General features: G+C 44.5%; 1 protein-coding gene and 1 non-coding gene across 3 annotated transcripts in view; one reads left to right on the top strand and one right to left on the bottom strand.

The window, feature by feature from the left end:
• Positions 1-21,337, bottom strand: part of LOC126183598 (protein turtle homolog B-like) — a 454,143-nt gene that overhangs the window by 70,549 nt on the left and 362,257 nt on the right. For both annotated transcript variants that reach the window (XM_049925703.1, XM_049925704.1), the window contains one exon: positions 4,188-4,356. In XM_049925703.1, the coding sequence (XP_049781660.1) occupies positions 4,188-4,356 (169 nt within the window). The remainder of the gene's footprint in view (positions 1-4,187; positions 4,357-21,337) is intronic.
• Positions 11,538-11,612, top strand: Trnai-uau (transfer RNA isoleucine (anticodon UAU)). Its single transcript has one exon. It is a non-coding gene; the product is annotated as a tRNA-Ile (tRNA).

Raw genomic sequence — 21,337 nt, 5'->3', positions numbered from 1 at the left:
TACCAGTGTTAAAGACTGCGATGGAGCTCCGTATGCCACGGCAAACTGGCTGACACTGACGGCGGCGGTGCACAAATGCTGCGCAGCTAGCGCCATTCGACGGCCAACACCGCGGTTCCTGGTGTGTCCGCTGTGCCGTGCGTGTGATCATTGCTTGTACAGCCCTCTCGCAGTGTCCGGAGCAAGTATGGTGGGTCTGACACACCGGTGTCAATGTGTTCTTTTTTCCATTTCCGGGAGTGTATATGACTGGAAGCAGCTGCAAAAATCCTTCAGTGACTAGTAATATCATATATTGACATGCTACAGCACCACCACTAACAGCGGCAAATGTTTTAGTTCTGGCATATGGTTGTGAATATTCAGTGGCCTGCGACTACTTGAGAAACTTGCGTAAGGAAAGTACGTTGCTAGCGGTAAAGTAATCCCAATAATAAGGATACAGAATATCAAAATATCTGGCATGCAACCTATGCAGACTATTGAAGAGATTCTCTGGAGTAACATCATATTAGAAATCCAAAAGCGGCTTGCTAAGTTACTGAATATGTTAACACATTAGCGATTTCAAGATGGTTAATCAAGTTCGAAAGCAATCAAAATTATCAAGTTTTGCTAGTAGCTGTTGAAACGATCGCCAGTGTGGATTACCAACACCTTGATTCATTGCTGGAAAACAGGGAAACCAAGTTTGATTTATGGAGTGAACATTACAAACAACACAAGAAAGGAATAATTTGCATACTGGAATGGAAACGCACCTACCGTCACAGTTCCGTTATTATCTGAGACAAGATTCATCAGATGTATGGAATCATGTTGTTGGTACTACCTAAATAAATCTACAGAAAATTGCACTTAAATGCACTGTCCGAAAAAGATTAGTACACCTGGTGACTTCGATTTTGATCTGATGACGGCATATGCCACCTGGGGGTAGTAGATGCGCTGATAATGGTTTCCGCATTATCCACCATAAGATAGTGTGGTGGCATAGTTACCAGGGCGCCATCTGTGTCTACCCTTTGATGTGGAACGCTCAAAGCCAGAAGGCTTAGTGTGCTGCAAACGTGTGTAGCAAGCAGACAACCATGCCACGGAGATGCACACGTGTTTCCTACAGCCAACTGAGTGGGTTTGAAAGGAGTCAAATTGTGGCCTTCGGAGTGTCCGGATGGTTCTTTCGGAGAATTGCCACACATGTTGGACGTGCTGTGTCAGTTACGCAACGATGCTGGTGTCAGTGGCCATGTGAACATTCTCATACACGTGGATGAGGTTTTGGACGTCCATGCAGCACAGACAACCGCCAGGATCATCGCTTTGTAAGAGCAGCAGTGGCACACCATACAGCTAACACGGCACAGGTAAGAGGGCTTGTGAGACGTGTCAACACGAACTGTTGCGAACCGGTTATTAACAGTGGGACTACAGGCAAGCATACCTGTAGCCCGTTTTTCACTCACGCCACAGCATCGATGTGCACGGATCGCCTGGTGCCGTCAGAGGATTACTTGGCTAATGGAATGGCACGCCTTGTCTTCAGCAATGAAAGCAGATTCTGGCTGTACGCAAGTGATAGTCGTTTGCGGGTACGACATATACCTGGTGAAGGCTGTCTCGCAAAGTGCATTCGTGCAAGACACACTGGCCCCTCCCTTGGCCTTATGGTCTGGGGTGCGATAGGCTACAACTCTCGTTCACTTTTGGTGCTTCTGGGGGGGACGCTAACCAGCGCTCGGTACGTGCAGAATGTTATTAGTTCCGTTCTTGCAGCAGGAAGGTGATGTGTAGTTCCAATAGAACAATTCTCGCCCAAACGCTGCCCGTGCTCTGCATCTGATATCTGTGCACGATTCACGGCAGCACCTTCCTTGGCCAGCATCGTCTCCGGACTTATCTCCAGACGAGCACTTGTGGGATATGATGGGACGAGAAGTAAGTCGTGCAATTCTTCAACCAACAACTCTTGCAGCACTATATGAACACGTCGAGCAGGCGTGGCATAACTTATCCCAGGACAGTATTCACCATCTGTACGATCGACTGAATGCTGGAGTCAGAGCCTGCATTGACGCCCGTGGGGGCTACACCACGTACTAATATGGGTGTTATTGATCTGTAAAAGTAATCATTTGATGTAGTACCGAGCGAGGTGGCGCAGTGGTTAGCACACTGGACCCGCATTCGGGAGGACGACGGTTCAATCCCGTCTCCGGCCATCCTGATTTAGGTTTTCCGTGATTTCCCTAAATCGCTTCAGGCAAATGCCGGGATGGTTCCTTTGAAAGGGCACGGCCGATTTCCTTCCCCATCCTTTCCTCACCCGAGCTTGCGCTCCGTCTCTAATGACCTCGTTGTCGACGGGACGTTAAACACTAATATCCTCCTCCTCCTCCTCCTCCCCTCCCATTTGATGTACTTCATGTGCACTGTTGCAACAATAAATCTTGAGTAAACTGGAAACCTCTGAAAGGATGTACTAATTTTTTCCCAGCAGTATATTTGAGCTGTGTAGTAACTTTTTCAGCTTCTGAAAAATATCCTCCAAAGCAGCACATGCTTTCTCTCAAGGACACAACTGACTGAAATACATTAAATATATTCGCAATTGCGAATATGGACGAACGTCGGCTGTAGAATGGAATGACGACAATGAAACTTTGTGCCGGTCCGGGAGTCGAACCCGTATTTCACGCTTATCGCGCGCGGTCACCTTACCATTTGCTAGTCAGACCCAGACTTCCACATGTCGTCAACCGTGCGTCTGCAATCTGTACTCGTACATCATTTATGTGTATTCCCATACAGGTGGGGCGTTTGACTTGAAAGTCGCTTGCTCGGTGCCGGCGGATAAATACGATATTGCAGTGCCTGTTTTATTCTCAATACAGTGCAATATTTTTTCAGACATGCATGCATGTCCAAAGGAACGTTGCAGCGTATTCTGAATAACACAGGCACCGCAGTATCGTACAATTGGCTGAAGTGAAACTTCTCTCAAGAATGTTACTTTTACAGTCAGCAGACAAAATTTTGAGGGATAATTAATGATTAATTAATGTTAATTAATGCTGCATTTATCGATTAATTATATGATATTACATGTACAGGGCTATTACAAATGATTGAAGCGATTTCATAAATTCACTGTAGCTCCATTCATTGACATACGGTCACGACACACTACAGATACGTAGAAAAACTCATAAAGTTTTGTTCGGCTGAAGCCGCACTTCAGGTTTCTGCCGCCAGAGCGCTCGAGAGCGCAGTGAGACAAAATGGCGACAGGAGTCGAGAAAGCGTATGTCGTGCTTGAAATGCACTCACATCAGTCAGTCATAACAGTGCAACGACACTTCAGGACGAAGTTGAACAAAGATCCACCAACTGCTAACTCCATTCGGCGATGGTATGCGCAGTTTAAAGCTTCTGGATGCCTCTGTAAGGGGAAATCAACGGGTCGGCCTGCAGTGAGCGAGGAAACGGTTGAACGCGTGCGGGCAAGTTTCACGCGTGTATCTGGACATGCTGGAAAATTGGCTCATGCCATAACTGGAGACCGACAGCGCCGACTTCATCTTTCAACGGGATGGTGTTCCACCGCACTTCCATCATGATGTTCGGCATTTCTTAAACAGGAGATTGGAAAACCGATGGATCGGTCGTGGTGGAGATCATGATCAGCAATTCATGTCATAGCCTTCACGCTCTCCCGACTTAACCCCATGCGATTTCTTTTTGTGGGGTTATGTGAAAGATTCAGTGTTTAAACCTCCTCTACCAAGAAACGTGCCAGAACTGCGAGCTCGCATCAACGATGCTTTCGAACTCATTGATGGGACATGCAGCGCCGAGTGTGGGAGGAACTTGATTATCGGCTTGATGTCTGCCGAATCACTAAAGGGGCATATATCGAACATTTGTGGATGCCTAAAAAAACTTTTTGAGTTTTTGTATGTGTGTGCAAAGCATTGTGAAAATATCTCAAATAATAAAGTTATTGTAGAGTTTTGAAATCGCTTCAATCATTTGTAATAACCCTGTATTTGTATGTTGCTTTTTAACCGTTCTATAAATTTGTCATTTAACATCGATTATCATCCATCGACGTTTGGATGTCGATGATGAAGTCGAATTTAACATGGACGATTTACAATCCCGCCCATGGGCGCAATGATACCGACCGTGCAGCACGTGGACTGTGACACGCGCGACGTCAGCGTTGCTGGGCCGGCACGAGTAGTCGCCGGAGTCCCTCGGGTGGGCGTCCTGCACCAGCAGGTAGCTGGTCGTCACCTCGCCCTTGTCGGTGATCACCGACACGCCGCCCCGCGCCGAGTCGTAGCTGATCACCTGCGCAAAACAATTCTCTCGTAGTGTCTCACCGCCATCGTCTTTTCAAAGTACAGATACACTATCTGATCAAAAGTATCCGGACACCTATTAGTCGAAATTAACATGGAGTGTGTCCTCCCTTCGCCTTATGACGGCTTGAAATCTGCTGGGAACTCTTTCAAGGAGGTGTCTGAATATCTGTAGCCGAATGACAGCCCAGGAACGTTATTTTTCACTAACCGTTTGTAACCTCCCCTCACTTATCGACCTTAATGACAGTGAAAATTAAACCGCGTGTACCTAATGGAAATTTAGGAAAAGCAATCGTCACCGAAGTTAACCTGTCGGTAAAGAGGGAGGAAAGGGTTACATCTAAATGAAAGGAAAAATGCAAATAAAACTGGTGGAAATTAATTTTGAAAAGGGGTAAAGTTAATAAAGAAAGTAAATGTGCGGCCGTTACGTTAACAATTAACTAGCGGTAATTAGATATTTGAGATTTGGGGGAAATTACGGTCGCCAGTCCTATGGACAATTACTATAGTAACTGAAAAAGAAAGGTTATTACACATATAATCAGCACTAGACATGTGGCAACTGAAAGTTGACACGTGTAGTGTGAAAACTGAAAGTTTGTTAGAGGTAATAAATTTCGATAACCTCTGACTTAATTTAGCAAAAGAATTAATAAAACCGGAAAATCGAAAGTTTATTTAGTGACTGAAATTAATAGTGAGCTTTGTTTCTGAAGCACATCGAAATTCAGTAAAATACGGTTAGTATTGGTCTACCTCAACAATCATTTCAAAAGCTACCTGAATCTACGAAATTTAGAAATAAGAGATTTAACTTTGAACTTGAATTAAATGATTCTGAACAATTAACAATAGTAAAATTTAGTATGTACCAAGCTGAGCTGCAGTCACAGGTAAGCTAAAATATGCTAACAAAACTCGCACTTTTAATTCTTGCTTATGTAATCTGAATATTGTAGCCAGCTATGAATACTTTAACTGAACTTTGAAATTAAAGCTGTGAAATGGAATGATATTACTTTAATGCTGGCGTCTGAATTTCAACGACACTCGGGTTCATTTCGGAAAAGGAAGGGACCCTGCTTGGTAATGCAATTGGGACAATGAGCAACAAAGATTCATACTAAGTTGCTGTAATTTTGTGATGCAACAATTTTAAAAGCTGAGGTCTGCCATACAGTTCTAAAACTTTACGTGCTTCGTCTTCCTTGTTGGTTGATTGAAGGTTTGAAGTCGTCGATCGAGGAGGTGGCGACAGTCACTCATTGTCGGTGTTGGCGCGCCTTCTTCTCGACACGGTCTCCAGGCGAAACGGGCTCTTGATGTGCGCCAGCTAATGCTTCCCGTCCGCGACACCGTGTCAGAAACTATCATAGCAAGTCGAGCGCAATTACATGCTGCCAAACCCCGAAAGCGCGGCAACTCGCGGGAGCGTCACACAACACACCTGCTCCACTCGCTACTCCAGGCAGACTCCGCTCTGCTCACGCTCCACGCGGCACAGTTAACACTCCCAAAGATCCTAAACACTTTGGTTCTCCACACGACCTATCGATGTAATCGTTAGATAGCATAGTTTTCCCTAGGCAAGACCCAGCGTAAAAATACAAATAATATTTACAAAACAAACCAATTATACATCGACATAAATGCATATATATATATACAAATAGTAAAACAATTACAATATACAAAGACACAGAAATGTCATATCTTGAGGTAAAAAACAAGGAAAAGAATTATAGTACAATAGATGGAAATAGGAGGAGATGCATTTCCGGCGTTACACGTTATTTCACAGATGCTGCTTGATGACAGGACGCATTGTATGTTGACACATACAGTCATCAAAAAAATGGCTCTGAGCACTATGGGACTTAACATCTGAGGTCATCAGTCCCCTAGAACTTAGAACTACTTAAACCTAACTAACCTAAGGACATCACACACATCCATGCCCGAGGCAGGACCCTTCGAACCTGCGACCGTAGCAGTCGCACGGTTCCGGACCGAAGCGCCGAGAATCACTCGGCCACCGCGGCCGGCACACAGTCATCGTTTCCGAACTGTTGTTCTACTGTAAGCATTACACAGTGCTGTAAATATCCGTCCGCATATAGCGTTTTCTGAAGAGCAATAAGGGGACCACACCCTAACCACGGAAAACACTCCTAAACTGAAACAAGAGTTCCTCTGTACTTCACAGTTGGCGCTACACATGTCAGGTAACGTTCTGTAGGCATTCGCCAAATCCAAGCCCTTCCATTGGATTGCTACAGGGTATGTGTGATTCATCACTCCAAATCATTAGTTAAGTCCTCCACTGTCTACGGGCGTCTCTTGTTACACAACTTCAAGCATCGCTTAGCACTGAGTACAGCTTACGAATACCTGCTCGACCATCGTACCTCCACTCCATACGCACCGCCATTGTGCTAGCCGGTAGCAGTTTGGAACTCACACATGATTCCTTCCGCCGATTTCATGCGAGATTTTACAACTACACTCGCAATGCTCGGCGGCCCCTGAGCGTCAATAAACGAACTTCGCCAGGTCTTGGTTTAGCTGTGGTTGTTCTCACGCGTTTTCATTTGACAGTCGCAACACCAACAGTCGACACAGGTAGCTTTAGAAGTGTTGAAATGTTGCTGCTGGATTTGTTACTCAGGTGAAATTCAATCATAAAAGTACGAAGTCACTGAACTCTCCCGATCGACAGACTTGCTATTATTGCTTCTCTATTGACAACGCAGTACTGACCGCCTGCCGGCCGGGTGTCCGAGCGGTTCTAGGAGCTAGTCTGAAACCTCGCGACCGCTTCGGTCGCAGGTTCGAATCCTGCCTCGGCATGGATGTGTGTGATGTCCTTAGGTTAGTTAGGTTTAAGTAGTTCTAAGTTCTAGGGGACTGATGACCTCAGAAGTTAAGTCTCATAGTGCTCAGAGCCATTTGAACCATTTTGAACTCCCCACCTCCTTTTATAGTGGCATCTGGTGGCCACGTCCACATTAAATAAAAGGGTCCATATACTTTTGATGAGTTGATGTAATCCCGGAATACAGGAGTCTCAGTTTGCATCGGACCAAATTCACTGTTTATTAAGACAAATCTAAAGTAAATGTTCTCTACGTTTGCGGCAAACCTGATTCGCGACGCTCTATAGCCTCCCCTATCCTTGAGACTCTGGCTTGCTGCCGTCCTTCTATCAACACGTTACACGTTCCATTCGGCTTCAGACACTCGATGTCCTTTTTCAGAGTAATTTCAATTCTTTTCGCCTCCAAGAATATGAACTTATCCATCTAATCTACTCTTATCTCTAACCTACCCGACCCATCACAAATGAACGCTGCAACCCACCGTATCTTAGTTCAGCTGTCAACCCACATATCTCCTAACCACTACATCCCACCTACTAGTTCCTTCCAACTTATATAACCAACATTACTTTCCGTGTAACATTCTCCATAATACATCCCACATCCCAAATCCCCATCCACAGCTACCACAAGCCACATCATATCACCCTCATCTCATCATAAACATCACTCATTTTACAATTCGAATGTTTTGCATTAAAAATGTAAATAGTGTAATGCAGTGACCGAAGACACTTTGGCTGCTGCCAGCCCGCTCTTACAGTTAGAAATGAGGACGAAAATAACTTAAAAACCGAGTGATTACGACTAGTATCCAAAATCTCACCTAATTACGAAGCGAAAGTATATTTTCGAAATAGATCGTCGGTCGGTTAACATAAGAAGGTAAGATATCTGGATTACAAATTTCCAAAACACATAATTATAAAAGTCCTGACACATAAGATATACTCAATGTAACAGTCTATCCCATAACAATGAAATTGTTAATCGGAGATTTGGTTACCCTTGGTTGCCACACATGCTTGGTAGTGACGTGGCGTACTCCCGATGAGGTGCTTCAAAAGCTCTGTTAGCAGAGTATTCCAGTCGTGAGAAGCCATCTCACTACTACATGTTAGACATGATCTACAAGATTCGGAGTCAGATATTTCTCTGACCATTCCATTAAATGGATATTCTCACCAGCGTCGGTTAAGCTGTAAACTTGTTTAAGAGATTGTATTCTGTTCACGACGAAGGTGCAAATACGATCGAGGACTGCACACATTAGCACAACTTACAGGTACCTAACTCTGAGCAGGCAGTACAATTACGATTTATGGGGAATATTGTTCGTCTTTTAATTTTCAATGTGTACCTTTCGCCGACTTTGTTTATCTTTTCGATGTTGCTATAATATAATCAAGATCTACGTTACTGATATGTAAGTGCAGTGACTTTCTCGAGCGAACTACGAATTTCTTCAGTATTTCTAAAGGAGTGTTTGAACTGCATGTCCATAGTTGACTTAACATGTAAATTTGCTGGTCTTCCTCTACATCTACATCAACATCTACATGGATACTCTGCAAATCACATTTAAGTGCCTGGCAAAGGGTTCATCGAACCACCTTCACAATTCTCTGTTATTCCAATCTCATACAGCACGCGGAAAGAACGAACACCTACATCTTTTCGTACGAGCTCTGATTTCCATTATTTTATCGTGGTGATCGTTCCTCCCTATGCAGGTCGTTGTCAACAAAATATTTTCGCATTCAGAGGAGAAATTTGGTGATTGGAATTTCGTAAGAAGATTCCGTCGCAACGAAAAACGCTTAATGATGTCCAGCCCAAATCCCGTATCATTTCAGTGACACTCTCTCCCATATTTCGCGATAATACAAAACGTTCTGCCTTTCTCTGAACTTTTTCGATGTACTCCGTCAGTCCTATCTAGTGAGGATCCCACACCGCACAGCAGTATTCTAAAAGAGGACGGACAAGCGTAGTGTAGGCAGTCTCCTTAGTAGGCCTGTTACATTTTCTAAGTGTCCTGCCAATAAAAAGCAGTCTCTGGTTAGCCTTCCCCTCAACATTTTCAATGTGATCCTTCCAATTTAAGTTGTTCGTAATTGTAATACCTAGGGATTTAGTTGAATTTACGGCTTTTAGATTAGACTGATTTATCGTGTAACCGAAGTTTAACGAGTTCCTTTTAGCACTCATATGGATGACCTCACACTTTTCGTTGTTTAGGGTCAACTGCCACTTTTTGCACCATTCAGATATCTTTTCTAAATCGTTTTGCAGTTTGTTTTGATCTTCTGATGACTTTATTAGTTGATAAACGACAGCGTCATCTGCAAACAACCGAAGACGGCTGCTCAGATTGTCTCCAAAATCGTTAACATAGATAAGGAACAGCAAAGGGCTTATACCACTACCTTGGGGAACGCCAGAAATCACTTCTGTTTTACTCGATGACTTTCCGTCAGTTACTACCAACTGTGACCTCTTTGACAGGAAATCACAAATCCAGTCACATAACTGAGACGATATTCCATAAGCACGCAATTTCACTACGAGTCGCTTGTGTGGTACAGTGTCAAAAGCCTTCCAGAAATACAGAATAGATCTGAAATCCCTTGTCAATAGCACTCAGCACTTCATGTGAACAAAGAGCTAGTTGCGTTTCATAGGAACGATGGGTTTAGCCCATGTTGACTGCGTGTCAACAGACCGTTTTCTTCGAGGTAATTCATAATGTCGACGTTAGCGATATGGGCCTGTAATTTAGTAGATTATTACCCTTCTTGAATATTGGTGTGACCTGTGCAACTTTCCAGTCTTTAGGTACGGATCTCTCGTCGAGCGAACGGTTGCATCTGATTGTCAAATATGGAGTTAATGCATCAGCATACTCCGAAAGGCGAGCGGTAGTCATGTTGGTATCCCACCATTTTCAGGGGCGTCTCCAGACACTTTTCGGTCAGCAATTTCATTGAGTGGAGTACAAATGTCTTCAGTGATAAGTCTCGCTTCGAACTGAGCCCCGATGACCAGCGGAAACGTGTCTGGAAACGTCCCGGACAACGTTGGGATGCTAGTCTAAATGTTGTCCGCTTTACGGCCCGACGACCAAGAGTGAAGGTCTGGGGTAGCATTTCTTTTCATAGCTTGGGTTGTCATACACGGCACCCTTACAGCACAGCGGTACGTCGACGAGATTCTACAGCAAGCCATCCTGGGCTTAAATTTCAGTAAGACAATGCCCTTCGACACAGGACGAGAGTTTCTGCTGCTTGTCTTGGTGCTTATCAAAAACTACCTTAGCCAGCAAGGTCGCCAGATCTCTCGCAAGTTGAGAAGTTTTTTAGCATTATGGGCAACACCCTTCAACCAGCTCAGGATTTTGACGATCTAACGCGCCAATTGAGCAGTATTTAGGATGATATCCCTCAGAAGGACATCCAGCAACTATGTCGATCGATGGTAAGACGAATAACTGCTTGCATAAGGGCCGGAGGTGGAGCAACGCGTTATTGACTTGCTCAATTTGTGAAACTCTTTTTCTCGAATAATTCATAGAATTTTTCTGAAATTGTTATCACTTGTTAGTCTGTACATGCACGTCGCATCTACCAATTTCCGTCTCATTCGGAAAATTCCTTCGTGGCGCGTCGTTTTTTTTAATGCTTTAGAGTGTAATTCACACTAAAAAATATATTTTTCTGTACAACCCGCATCTCGTGGTCGTGCGTTAGCATTCTCGCTTCCCACGCCCGGGTTCCCGGGTTCGATTCCCGGCGGGGTCAGGGATTACCTCTGCCTCGTGATGGCTGGGTGTTGTGTGCTGTCCTTAGGTTAGTTAGGTTTAAGTAGTTCTACGTTCTAGGGGACTTATGACCACAACAGTTGAGTCCCATAGTGCTCAGAGCCATTTGAACCATTTTTTTCTGTACAGAGTTGTATTTCAATACATAACCTCAGTGGCACAACCCGCAAATGAACATCACCACAATTCAGATTATACTTATATGGATATGGTGTCTGTTCTTTCGGACATGTCTGATAGAACAGACACTATACCCATGTAAGTGTATAGTTCTGGCAATACTGGCCATGACCTCCTTCTTCTGTGCGGATGCACATATATTTACCAGAACTCTTACGGGACTTGGTAAGAATGTCTTCCGCGAGTAATGAGTGTGTTGGGTAAGGACACTACTAATGTAGGTGAGAATGTGGGTCTCGCGGGAGGCGTACGCTAGATAGTCCGTGCAGTCGCAATATTTTCTGTGCCCTTGGTGGCTCAGATGGATAGAGCGTCTGCCATATAAGCAGGAGATCCCGGGTTCGAGTCCCGGCCGGGGCACACATTTTCATCTGTCCCTGTTGATATTTATCAACGCCCATCAGCAGCTGAAGGTATTAATATATAATTCTGACAATTCAGATTAATGGAATTTACATGTAACTATAATGCAGCTAATGGCAGCATTCTGCCGAAATGCGTCTTGCTAATTAAATATTAATAAAAAGTGACTGAAGCAACAGAAATTAACTCATAAATTTACAATACAGTCGTTGTACTCAAACACTACTATATAAAATGGACAAATCTAAATTTTACGAGTGGAAAAGTTGATTGGTGAAATATTGTGATATGATATAGAAGACTTAATTTTGTATAGCACCATAATAAGGCGAATAACAAGTTTAGGAAAGAATTTTGATAAAATGTTGTAATATGACATCATTGTCACGATATCCCACGTCGTTCCATCTCATTCGAAGGATCGGCGAACGCTTCGTCACCAATTACGGTATCTGAACATTTCTCCCTCTTCGATTTTGTCTCAGATATATCCTCTCTGCTAGATGTCAAATTTCTGTATTAAAATCTTTACTTCTCATGGTCCATGTTTCACAACCAAATGACAAAATAGGCATGTTTCAGAGATGACTGTTTTACGTTTTAGAGGCACTTTCTTGTTCATTATTAGGTCTATAACTATTCGATAAAAGTTACTACCTACTTGAATTCTGTGAGTGATTTCTTTGTCTATAGAACTCGTATTGGAGACAATACCGGCAAGATATTTGAAATTATGTGTCATCTATAGCTGTTTCCCCTCCATTTCAACATATCCCATCGGTTGCCCACATCTTTTCATGACCATCACCTCAATTTTCCAAGGCATCGCTTGGGTTTGTAAGCAATCTCCATTTGTTCAGAAGCTGACTCGCTAGGCCTATCACTTTCGAAGATCTGTCTATTGGGGTTACCTCCCTTAGCCTTTGAAGTTTCCACTCCACCACAAGGCACTGGCTCTTTTCTCATTTGATCCCCAGAAAGGAGGATCTCCGCATCTGTCAACTTCACCGCACTGAAGTCTCCTACTCCTCCATGCTGCCATTAAGGCGTTCATACGTAGGCCTTGGCATGAGTTTCATGCTGTAACTCACGAGATTCGGTCTCTGTATGAAGTCAGACATCTTATCACTCCGGCCTACTGAAGTGTAGGATACCTACCTCCATGGACGCACCAGTCGGGAATTGTTCGGATGGTGGGGTAGGGAAGGTTGCCCCAACTCCCTTGAACCGGTTTAATAGTTTTGTGTGATGCCACAACCGAATCTCATGTGACATATGAGATTTAATTTTTCATCATGTAGATGCCGTATCTAATGGGATGGTGTCCGACTGAAAAAACAAAATCTGTCGCAACTGTCAGTTCATTAACTGCGTGGGGGATAAAATATACGACAACTGAGGGCTACACTGTCACTCTCGAATGCGTGCTTCAGAGTATTAACACACTTAAAGTTAGTGCATGTAGTGCTATAGTAATGATAGTTTATCATTCTGTAATTGCTTTAAATTGAATATAAAAATGTGTGACACATTCTTCGTCTAAGACCGAATTTGTGAATGCAATGGAAAACGTGAGAGTACCTAGGATCATAAATATGATAGGGAGATTTGTTGTACATCTCAGATCTAGTGGAGGCATAGTGCACTGAGGTGACAAAACTCATGGAATAGCGATATGCGCGTATACAGATGACGGTAGTATAGCGTACACAAGGTACAAAAAGGCAGTGCACTGGCGGAGCTGTCATATGTGCTCAGCTGATTCACGTGGAAAAGTTTCCGACGTAATTTAACGATCTTTGAACGCGGAATGGTAGTTGGTGCCAGACGCATGGGACATTAGATTTCGGAAACCGTTGGGGAATTCAATATTCAGAGATCCACAGTGTCAAGAGTGTGCCGAGAACACAAAATTTCAGGCATTGCCTCTCACCACGTACAACACAGCAGTTGACGGCCTTCGCTAAACGACCGAGAGCAGCAGCAATTGCGTAGAGTTGTCAGTGCTAATAGAAGAGTAACACTAACACTGTGTGAAATACACTTCTGGAAATGGAAAAAAGAACACATTGACACCGGTGTGTCAGACCCACCATACTTGCTCCGGACACTGCGAGAGGGCTGTACAAGCAATGATCACACGCACGGCACAGCGGACACACCAGGAACCGCGGTGTTGGCCGTCGAATGGCGCTAGCTGCGCAGCATTTGTGCACCGCCGCCGTCAGTGTCAGCCAGTTTGCCGTGGCATACGGAGCTCCATCGCAGTCTTTAACACTGGTAGCATGCCGCGACAGCGTGGACGTGAACCGTATGTGCAGTTGACGGACTTTGAGCGAGGGCGTATAGTGGGCATGCGGGAGGCCGGGTGGACGTACCGCCGAATTGCTCAACACGTGGGCCGTGAGGTCTCCACAGTACATCGATGTTGTCGCCAGTGGTCGGCGGAAGGTGCACGTGCCCGTCGACCTGGGACCGGACCGCAGCGACGCACGGATGCACGCCAAGACCGTAGGATCCTACGCAGTGCCGTAGGGGACCGCACCGCCACTTCCCAGCAAATTAGGGACACTGTTGCTCCTGGGGTATCGGCGAGCACCATTCGCAACCGTCTCCATGAAGCTGGGCTACGGTCCCGCACACCGTTAGGCCGTCTTCCGCTCACGCCCCAACATCGTGCAGCCCGCCTCCAGTGGTGTCGCGACAGGCGTGAATGGAGGGACGAATGGAGACGTGGCGTCTTCAGCGATGAGAGTCGCTTCTGCCTTGGTGCCAATGATGGTCGTATGCGTGTTTGGCGCCGTGCAGGTGAGCGCCACAATCAGGACTGCATACGACCGAGGCACACAGGGCCAACACCCGGCATCATGGTGTGGGGAGCGATCTCCTACACTGGCCGTACACCACTGGTGATCGTCGAGGGGACACTGAATAGTGCACGGTACATCCAAACCGTCATCGAACCCATCGTTCTACCATTCCTAGACCGGCAAGGGAACTTGCTGTTCCAACAGGACAATGCACGTCCGCATGTATCCCGTGCCACCCAACGTGCTCTAGTAGGTGTAAGTCAACTACCCTGGCCAGCAAGATCTCCGGATCTGTCCCCCATTGAGCATGTTTGGGACTGGATGAAGCGTCGTCTCACGCGGTCTGCACGTCCAGCACGAACGCTGGTTCAACTGAGGCGTCAAGTGGAAATGGCATGGCAAGCCGTTCCACAGGACTACATCCAGCATCTCTACGATCGTCTCCATGGGAGAATAGCAGCCTGCATTGCTGCGAAAGGTGGATATACACTGTACTAGTGCCGACATTGTGCATGCTCTGTTGCCTGTGTCTATGTGCCTGTGGTTCTGTCAGTGTGATCATGTGATGTATCTGACCCCAGGAATGTGTCAATAAAGTTTCCCCTTCCTGGGACAATGAATTCACGGTGTTCTTATTTCAATTTCCAGGAGTGTAACAGTAGAAATCAATGTGGGACGTACGACGAAAGTGTGCGTTAGGTCAGTGTACCGAAATTTCTCGGTAAGGGGCTGTGGCAGCAGGCGATAAACGCGAATGTCCTTGCTAACAGTACGACATCGTCTGTGGCGCCTCTTGTACGCTCGTTACCATAACGATTGGACCCTAGACGACTGGGAAACTGTGGCTTGCTCAGATGAGTCCCGATTTCAGTTGGTAAGAGCTAATGGTAATGTTGCGCTGACCGCACGAAGCCATGGACCCAAGTTGTCAAGAAGGCATTGTGCAAGCTACTGATGGCTCCAAAATGAGCATCGAATCCAGGTCTCTTACTTACAACGCAGGTGTACTACCTACTTACAAGGGAACCTCCCCATCGCACCCCCCCTCAGATTTAGTTATAAAATGGCACAGTGGATAGGCCTTGAAAAACTGAACACAAATCAAACGAGAAAACAAGAAGAAGTTGTGTGGATCTATGAAAAAAGTAAGCAAAATACACAAACTTAGTAGTCCATGTGCAAGATAGGCAACATCAAGGAGTGTGGGAACTTAAGAGCGCCGTGGTCCCGTGGTCAGCGTGACCCGCTGTGAAGCTATAGGTCCTAGGTTCAAGTCTTCCCTCGAGTGAAAATTTTACTTTCTTTATTTTCGCAAAGTTATGATCTGTCCGTTCGTTCACTGACGTCTCTGTTCACTGTAATAAGTTTAGCGCCTGTGTTTTGCGACCGCACCGCAAAACCATGCGATTGTTATTGAAGGCCCGAGCTATATTTGCTGGATTCATATTGCCCACGGAATACATCTCACGTATTTAATGCACTCTCGTCCAAAGTAGTGAACAGTCAACTGCCAGCCAGGGAGCCTCGTTAGCAGGAATACTCTCTCTTCCGTGCGCTGTAGTCGACTGACGTCGTGTGTTTCGATGTTTGTTTAGGTGTGGCGTCCCTATACTACGGCGCAGTTACCTTGCATCGGACGGACGGACGGACAGATAATAATTGTCTGAAAATAATAAAATTAAACTTTTCAGTCGATGGACGACTTGAACCAAGGACTTCTCGTTCCGCAGCCGCTCACGCTAACCACGGGACCACGACGCTCTTGAGCTCTTATTTTCCTTGATGTTGCATATGTTGCCCATTGACTACTCAGTTTGTATATTTTGCTTATTTTTTCATAGTTCCACACAACTTCTTCCTGTTTTCTCGACTGATCTGGATCCAGTTTTTCAAGGCCTATCCACTGTGCCAACTTATAACTAAATCTGAGGGGGGTGCGATGGGGAGGTTCCCTTGTTAGCCACATTGGCACAGCGGTTCGCCCAACTGCACGGATTACCCTGGGACGACTCCCTCCTCTATCCAAATTCTCACTGCCGCCCCAGTCTACTTTAAATTCCCCCTTACACACGAACAGACTTGCCGAGGCTCCCAATCTTCTGGAATAGCACCTCAGCATCGAACATAAATAGGGGGTCCAGCCTGACACCCAAGTGAAGGTATGTATACAAATTAAATGACACAATTTCAGAGATTTTATTGGTCTCATACAGATATTATTTTAGGTATACAGCCTGAAGCCGCAAGTGAAAATTTGTAGCAAGGCCGGGAATCGAACCAAAGTCTTGTGTTTCATGTGTAATGGGGAATTTCAAGTAGACTGGGGCGGCAGAGAGAATTAGGATCGAGGAGAGAGTCGTGCCAGGGTAATGCGTGCAGTTGGGCGAACCGCTGTGTCAGTGTGGTTTCGTAGGTAGTGCACCTGCGTTGTAAGTAGGAGAGCCGGGTTCGATTCCCAGGTTTCGTGCAAATTTTCACTTCCTGCTTCAGTCTATATACACGAAACGATTAATTAATTTTGCAAAAGATATTAAATTGGATGAAATCAATGCTCTGCTAGTGGCCACATTCGTATGCACCGTTTGGATTTTACATGAAAAAACAGTCGCCCTCGTGCGGATTTTACGTGAAAAAACAGTCATCCTTAAATAACTTCAGACTGAAACGAGGCTTATGGTCCTAATTTGGCGTGCCTGTTCATCGTACCTTGGTCTAAAATAAGCATTAATCATTTGAAAAAAATCTAGCTTCTTTTTGATATTATGTGCAGAAAACTCGTTTTTCTAGGAAGTTTTTGAAGCGCGCCACTTCTGTACTTTAAACATTTACGAATCGGTTAAAACGTCGCACGAAGGTAGATAACCAGATAAAGTCAAAACCGTTTTTATTTTATTCAGTAATCTTTATCCACTAACGAGATACGATGGTTTAAAGTTGAGCTAAATGTAGCACGCTAAATTCGTTCTTCGGTGGAAATGCGCGGAAACGCTTTAAAGCAGTGATCATCAAACTGCTGCCCGCGGGCTGCATGTGGCCTAAATTAAATATTCGTCCGGCCCTTAATTCTCAGACTATTTCATGACTATTTCATAACAATATGCATTTAGCAGCTAATTGGCGAATGCAAAAAACATCATCAACCGTTAAGAGCTTCTTAAGACTGCAACGTTCACGCTCAGTAAGAAATAAAAGTACTTACATAGACAGTGATGTTATAAGATGTGCTTAATTTTAATTGAAGCTGGTGAATTCGGTTGTGATAAAAGTAAAATTAGCCGCTTGCCTCAGGGGCAGAGGGGTGACTGGCACGGCCACTGTGGGGTTACGGGATGTGAGAGAGGGTATGTTGCATTGTTTGTCTTCCATTACAGACAACTTACGGGTGTACACGATTCGTACCGATCAGCTACTGTTTTACAAATTTTGACACTGATGTAACACAGATTAGTGAATGTGCATTGTGGAGACGGTCATCTTCAAATGCTGTTATAATACAATGCAGTGAGTAGAAGAAAACTGGTATTTCATTCATCAAACTCCGTAAGAGCAAATATTATTATTAACCCAAGTCATACACACACATATTGGAACCAACAACACTTCACCACGCAAATATAGTGTCACAGCTTATAGACCTCTCAGGTGGGCAGCAATCTGAAATGGGCCACAATCAACAAGAAGTGTTCCGAAAGGTACCGACAGGAAGCGATCAGTACTTTGGGCTGCCTGCCAAGTTCTCACGTGTCTGTTATAGAATAATACTATCAATAACAAAAGAGACCAATAATTATAGAAGTTCAATTTTCGAGCGCTCTTCAAATTATAGAGACGTGTGTGGTCAAGGTTTTATTTAAAATTTTCTCCTTGTAATTACCACCGCGAAAATGGCTTAGCATGGACAGAAGGTTTACCCATCGTGCAGTAGGTGTTATCTCCATCTACAGTGCGATTAATATTATATTGCATTTGACTGTTTAGAGCTTGTGTTATATGTATCTGTGTCAATCATTTCTTGCAATCTAGTCTATAAAATGTGCATAGGTGCTATCTGCCCGACATGCGCTCTGTTACAACCCTCAATGCGTCACTACAGGTGGCAACACAGTGTGTCCCTTTGGTCAGCTGGCAAGTAATAAGTAATTTTAGTCACACTATAATGAGAATAGTGTCTCACATGATAGTCAAAGACTCCTTATTTAGAAGATGCTCTATGGATTGTATATATTTGAAATTTGAATGTGTGCAAATATGGACTAGAAAAAAAATCACAACACACATTAATTAAATAAATTTTGGTCTTAAATTTACGGGTAAAGAATAAACCATTTGCAATTGTTGGCTGTACGTGACTCCGCTGCCAAATCGAAAATATACTGGAGGAATTACAGTAGGCGTGCGAAAAGTTGGCTTGCCACTTTAGGGACAAAGCGGTGTGCGGGGGCAGATACATTGTCGTTGGAAGGTGAGGGAGTTCGATAGAGGAAAGTTTTCTTGTTTCTCTTCCAGTGCTGATAACTCAAGGGCGTGTGTGCTTTGTACTGATCAGGTGCCAAGGTATGAATTTCAAACGGAAGTAACATGGATTCTTGAGTGAGCGTTATAGAGACGGTTTTCTTTGAACGCGGTACATATTTGTAACAAGGAATATGAAATTAAATTAAGTTCGTTGTAATGAAACGCAATGAGAAGAAAAATAATGGAATTTAAGTAATTTAGTTAATGTTTGTAATCGTGTCTCCTATTGTAATAATGCGTTTAAATGCAAATACAAGTACCTGTTATAAATCAAGTAATCATCCGTTCACACAGACAGTACAACACATTTTCAGGCAAATTATGGTCCCAATTACGGTACGCTGAGGGTGACAGCAATCTGAAGCAGAGAACAGACTACACGATGTGTTCCGAATGGTGCCGATTTATAGGGATTATTACTTGGGGGCAAGCAGCTACCTTATTGCATCCTTACTATAGCTAGTCTATCGGGGGCTCATAACATACTAATTTATGTTGGTTACCAATTGGTAATAAGACAGATGAATTAGCAGTCCGAGGTACCACTCAATCAGTATTCGCTCTTGAGCAAGTTTGACGATTATTGTTACGTGCATAATGGTCTGAGGCGCCTCGCCACGGTTCGCATGACTTCATGACTCCCCCCCCCCCCCCCCCTGTCGGAGGTTCGAGTCCTCCCTCGGGCATATGTAGGTGTGTGTGTGTGTGTGTGTGTGTTTGTTTGTGTGTGTGTTTGTTTGAGTGTGTGTTTGTGTGTTTGTGTGAGTGTGTGTGTGTGTTTGTGTGTGTGTGTGTGTGTGTGTGTGTGTGTGTGTGTGTGTTTGTGTTTGTGTTTGTGTGTTTGTGTGTGTGTGTGTGTGTGTGTGTTTGTGTGTGTGTGTGTGTGTGTGTGTGTTTGTGTGTGTGTGTGTGTTTGTGTGTGTGTGTGTGTCTGTGTTTTAGACGATTCACAGGGAAAATCGAAATACGACAAGAGGACAAGTGGCTTGGTTGCATTCCCAGAACTTCATGGATCAATAAATAACAATTCTTTCTTTGTTTCACTGGTGCCATGTCCCACGCTGACGCAGGGTCGGCATTGTTAGGAACGGATTTGACAAGAATAGTGGAAAGGGGTGGCCGGATGCCCTTCCTGCCGCCACCCCGTACCCACTGGGACGGAATTAGTGTACCGTTGCTGTCTGCGTCTAGTGTAATTCATGGAATAGTGCGATCGTGTTCAGATGTCTGCAAGTCGGGTAACTGAGGGGGAACGCGGGGACCAGCCCGGTATTCACCTAGCGGGATGTGGAAAACCGCCTAAAAACCACATCCAGGCTGGCCGGCACACCGACCGACGTCGGTAATCCGCTGGACGGATTCGATCCGGTGTCGGTGCGCCACCCGAGTCGAGGAAGCAGCGCATCAGCGCTCTCGGCTAACCTGGCGGGTGGATCAATAAATAACAATCTTATAAAATAATTATAGAAGCTGAAGAAATGAATTAAAATTTGTGGCACACCTCAGACTCGAACCAAGGCTTGCTGCTCAGGAGGCTGCTGTGCTAGCCATTACACCACAGTTGCAGTATATTTAGCACAGTTGCACAGATTACCCTAGTCCAATGCCGTTCCTAACACGAACTTCAATTCACACTTTCAGCATCAGTATTGCCTAGGTTTACCAGTATTGGAATAGCACTCCAGTTTTGTACGTAATCGGAAAGTCCTGCCTGTACCTCAAGTATAGGCGATCTATTGCTCTGATGAAATTAAACTTTCCTTGAGACAATATGAGTCTAAAATTTATCTTCGATAATGATAGAAGCTGAAGAAATGAATTAAAATATGTGTTATGGAAAGGATTTGGACCCAGGTCTCTTGCTTACTAGACAGATAAGCTACCCATCTGACCACCATACAAGAGTTTAATGGGCAGCACATTAGCCTGGTAACCAGCAGACCTGTGTTCAGGTCTTGGCACAAATTGTAATTCATTCCTTCAGATTCTATCGATATCAAGGACAAAGTTGAGTTTCATTTGTCTCAAGGAAAATTTAATTCCATCAGATCAGTAGATCACCTACGTTTGAGGTGCAGGCAGGATTTTCCAGTTACACACAAAGCTATTCTAGTATCGGGGAGCCACGGCAATAATGACGATTTAAGAAGGAGAAAATAGGCTGAAGACTCATGGTCGTGTGCTGCCTAGCGCATCTGCCTAGTACGTAGGGGACCCAAGTTCAAGTCTGGCCATGGCACAAATTTTAATTTATTTTCTAAACTTGTATCATATCGAAGATAAAGTTGAGACTCACATGCCACAAGGAAAAATTAATTCCATCAGATCAATTGTATGCAAACTACATTTTAAGAAAGACGTTCAAATATGCTCAAAACAGGTGTACCGTCTCCTGTG

This window comes from Schistocerca cancellata, chromosome 4, assembly GCF_023864275.1.
Source record: "Schistocerca cancellata isolate TAMUIC-IGC-003103 chromosome 4, iqSchCanc2.1, whole genome shotgun sequence".
Classification (NCBI taxonomy): Eukaryota; Metazoa; Arthropoda; class Insecta; order Orthoptera; family Acrididae; genus Schistocerca; species Schistocerca cancellata.
This window is presented reverse-complemented; position numbering and strand designations above follow the sequence as displayed.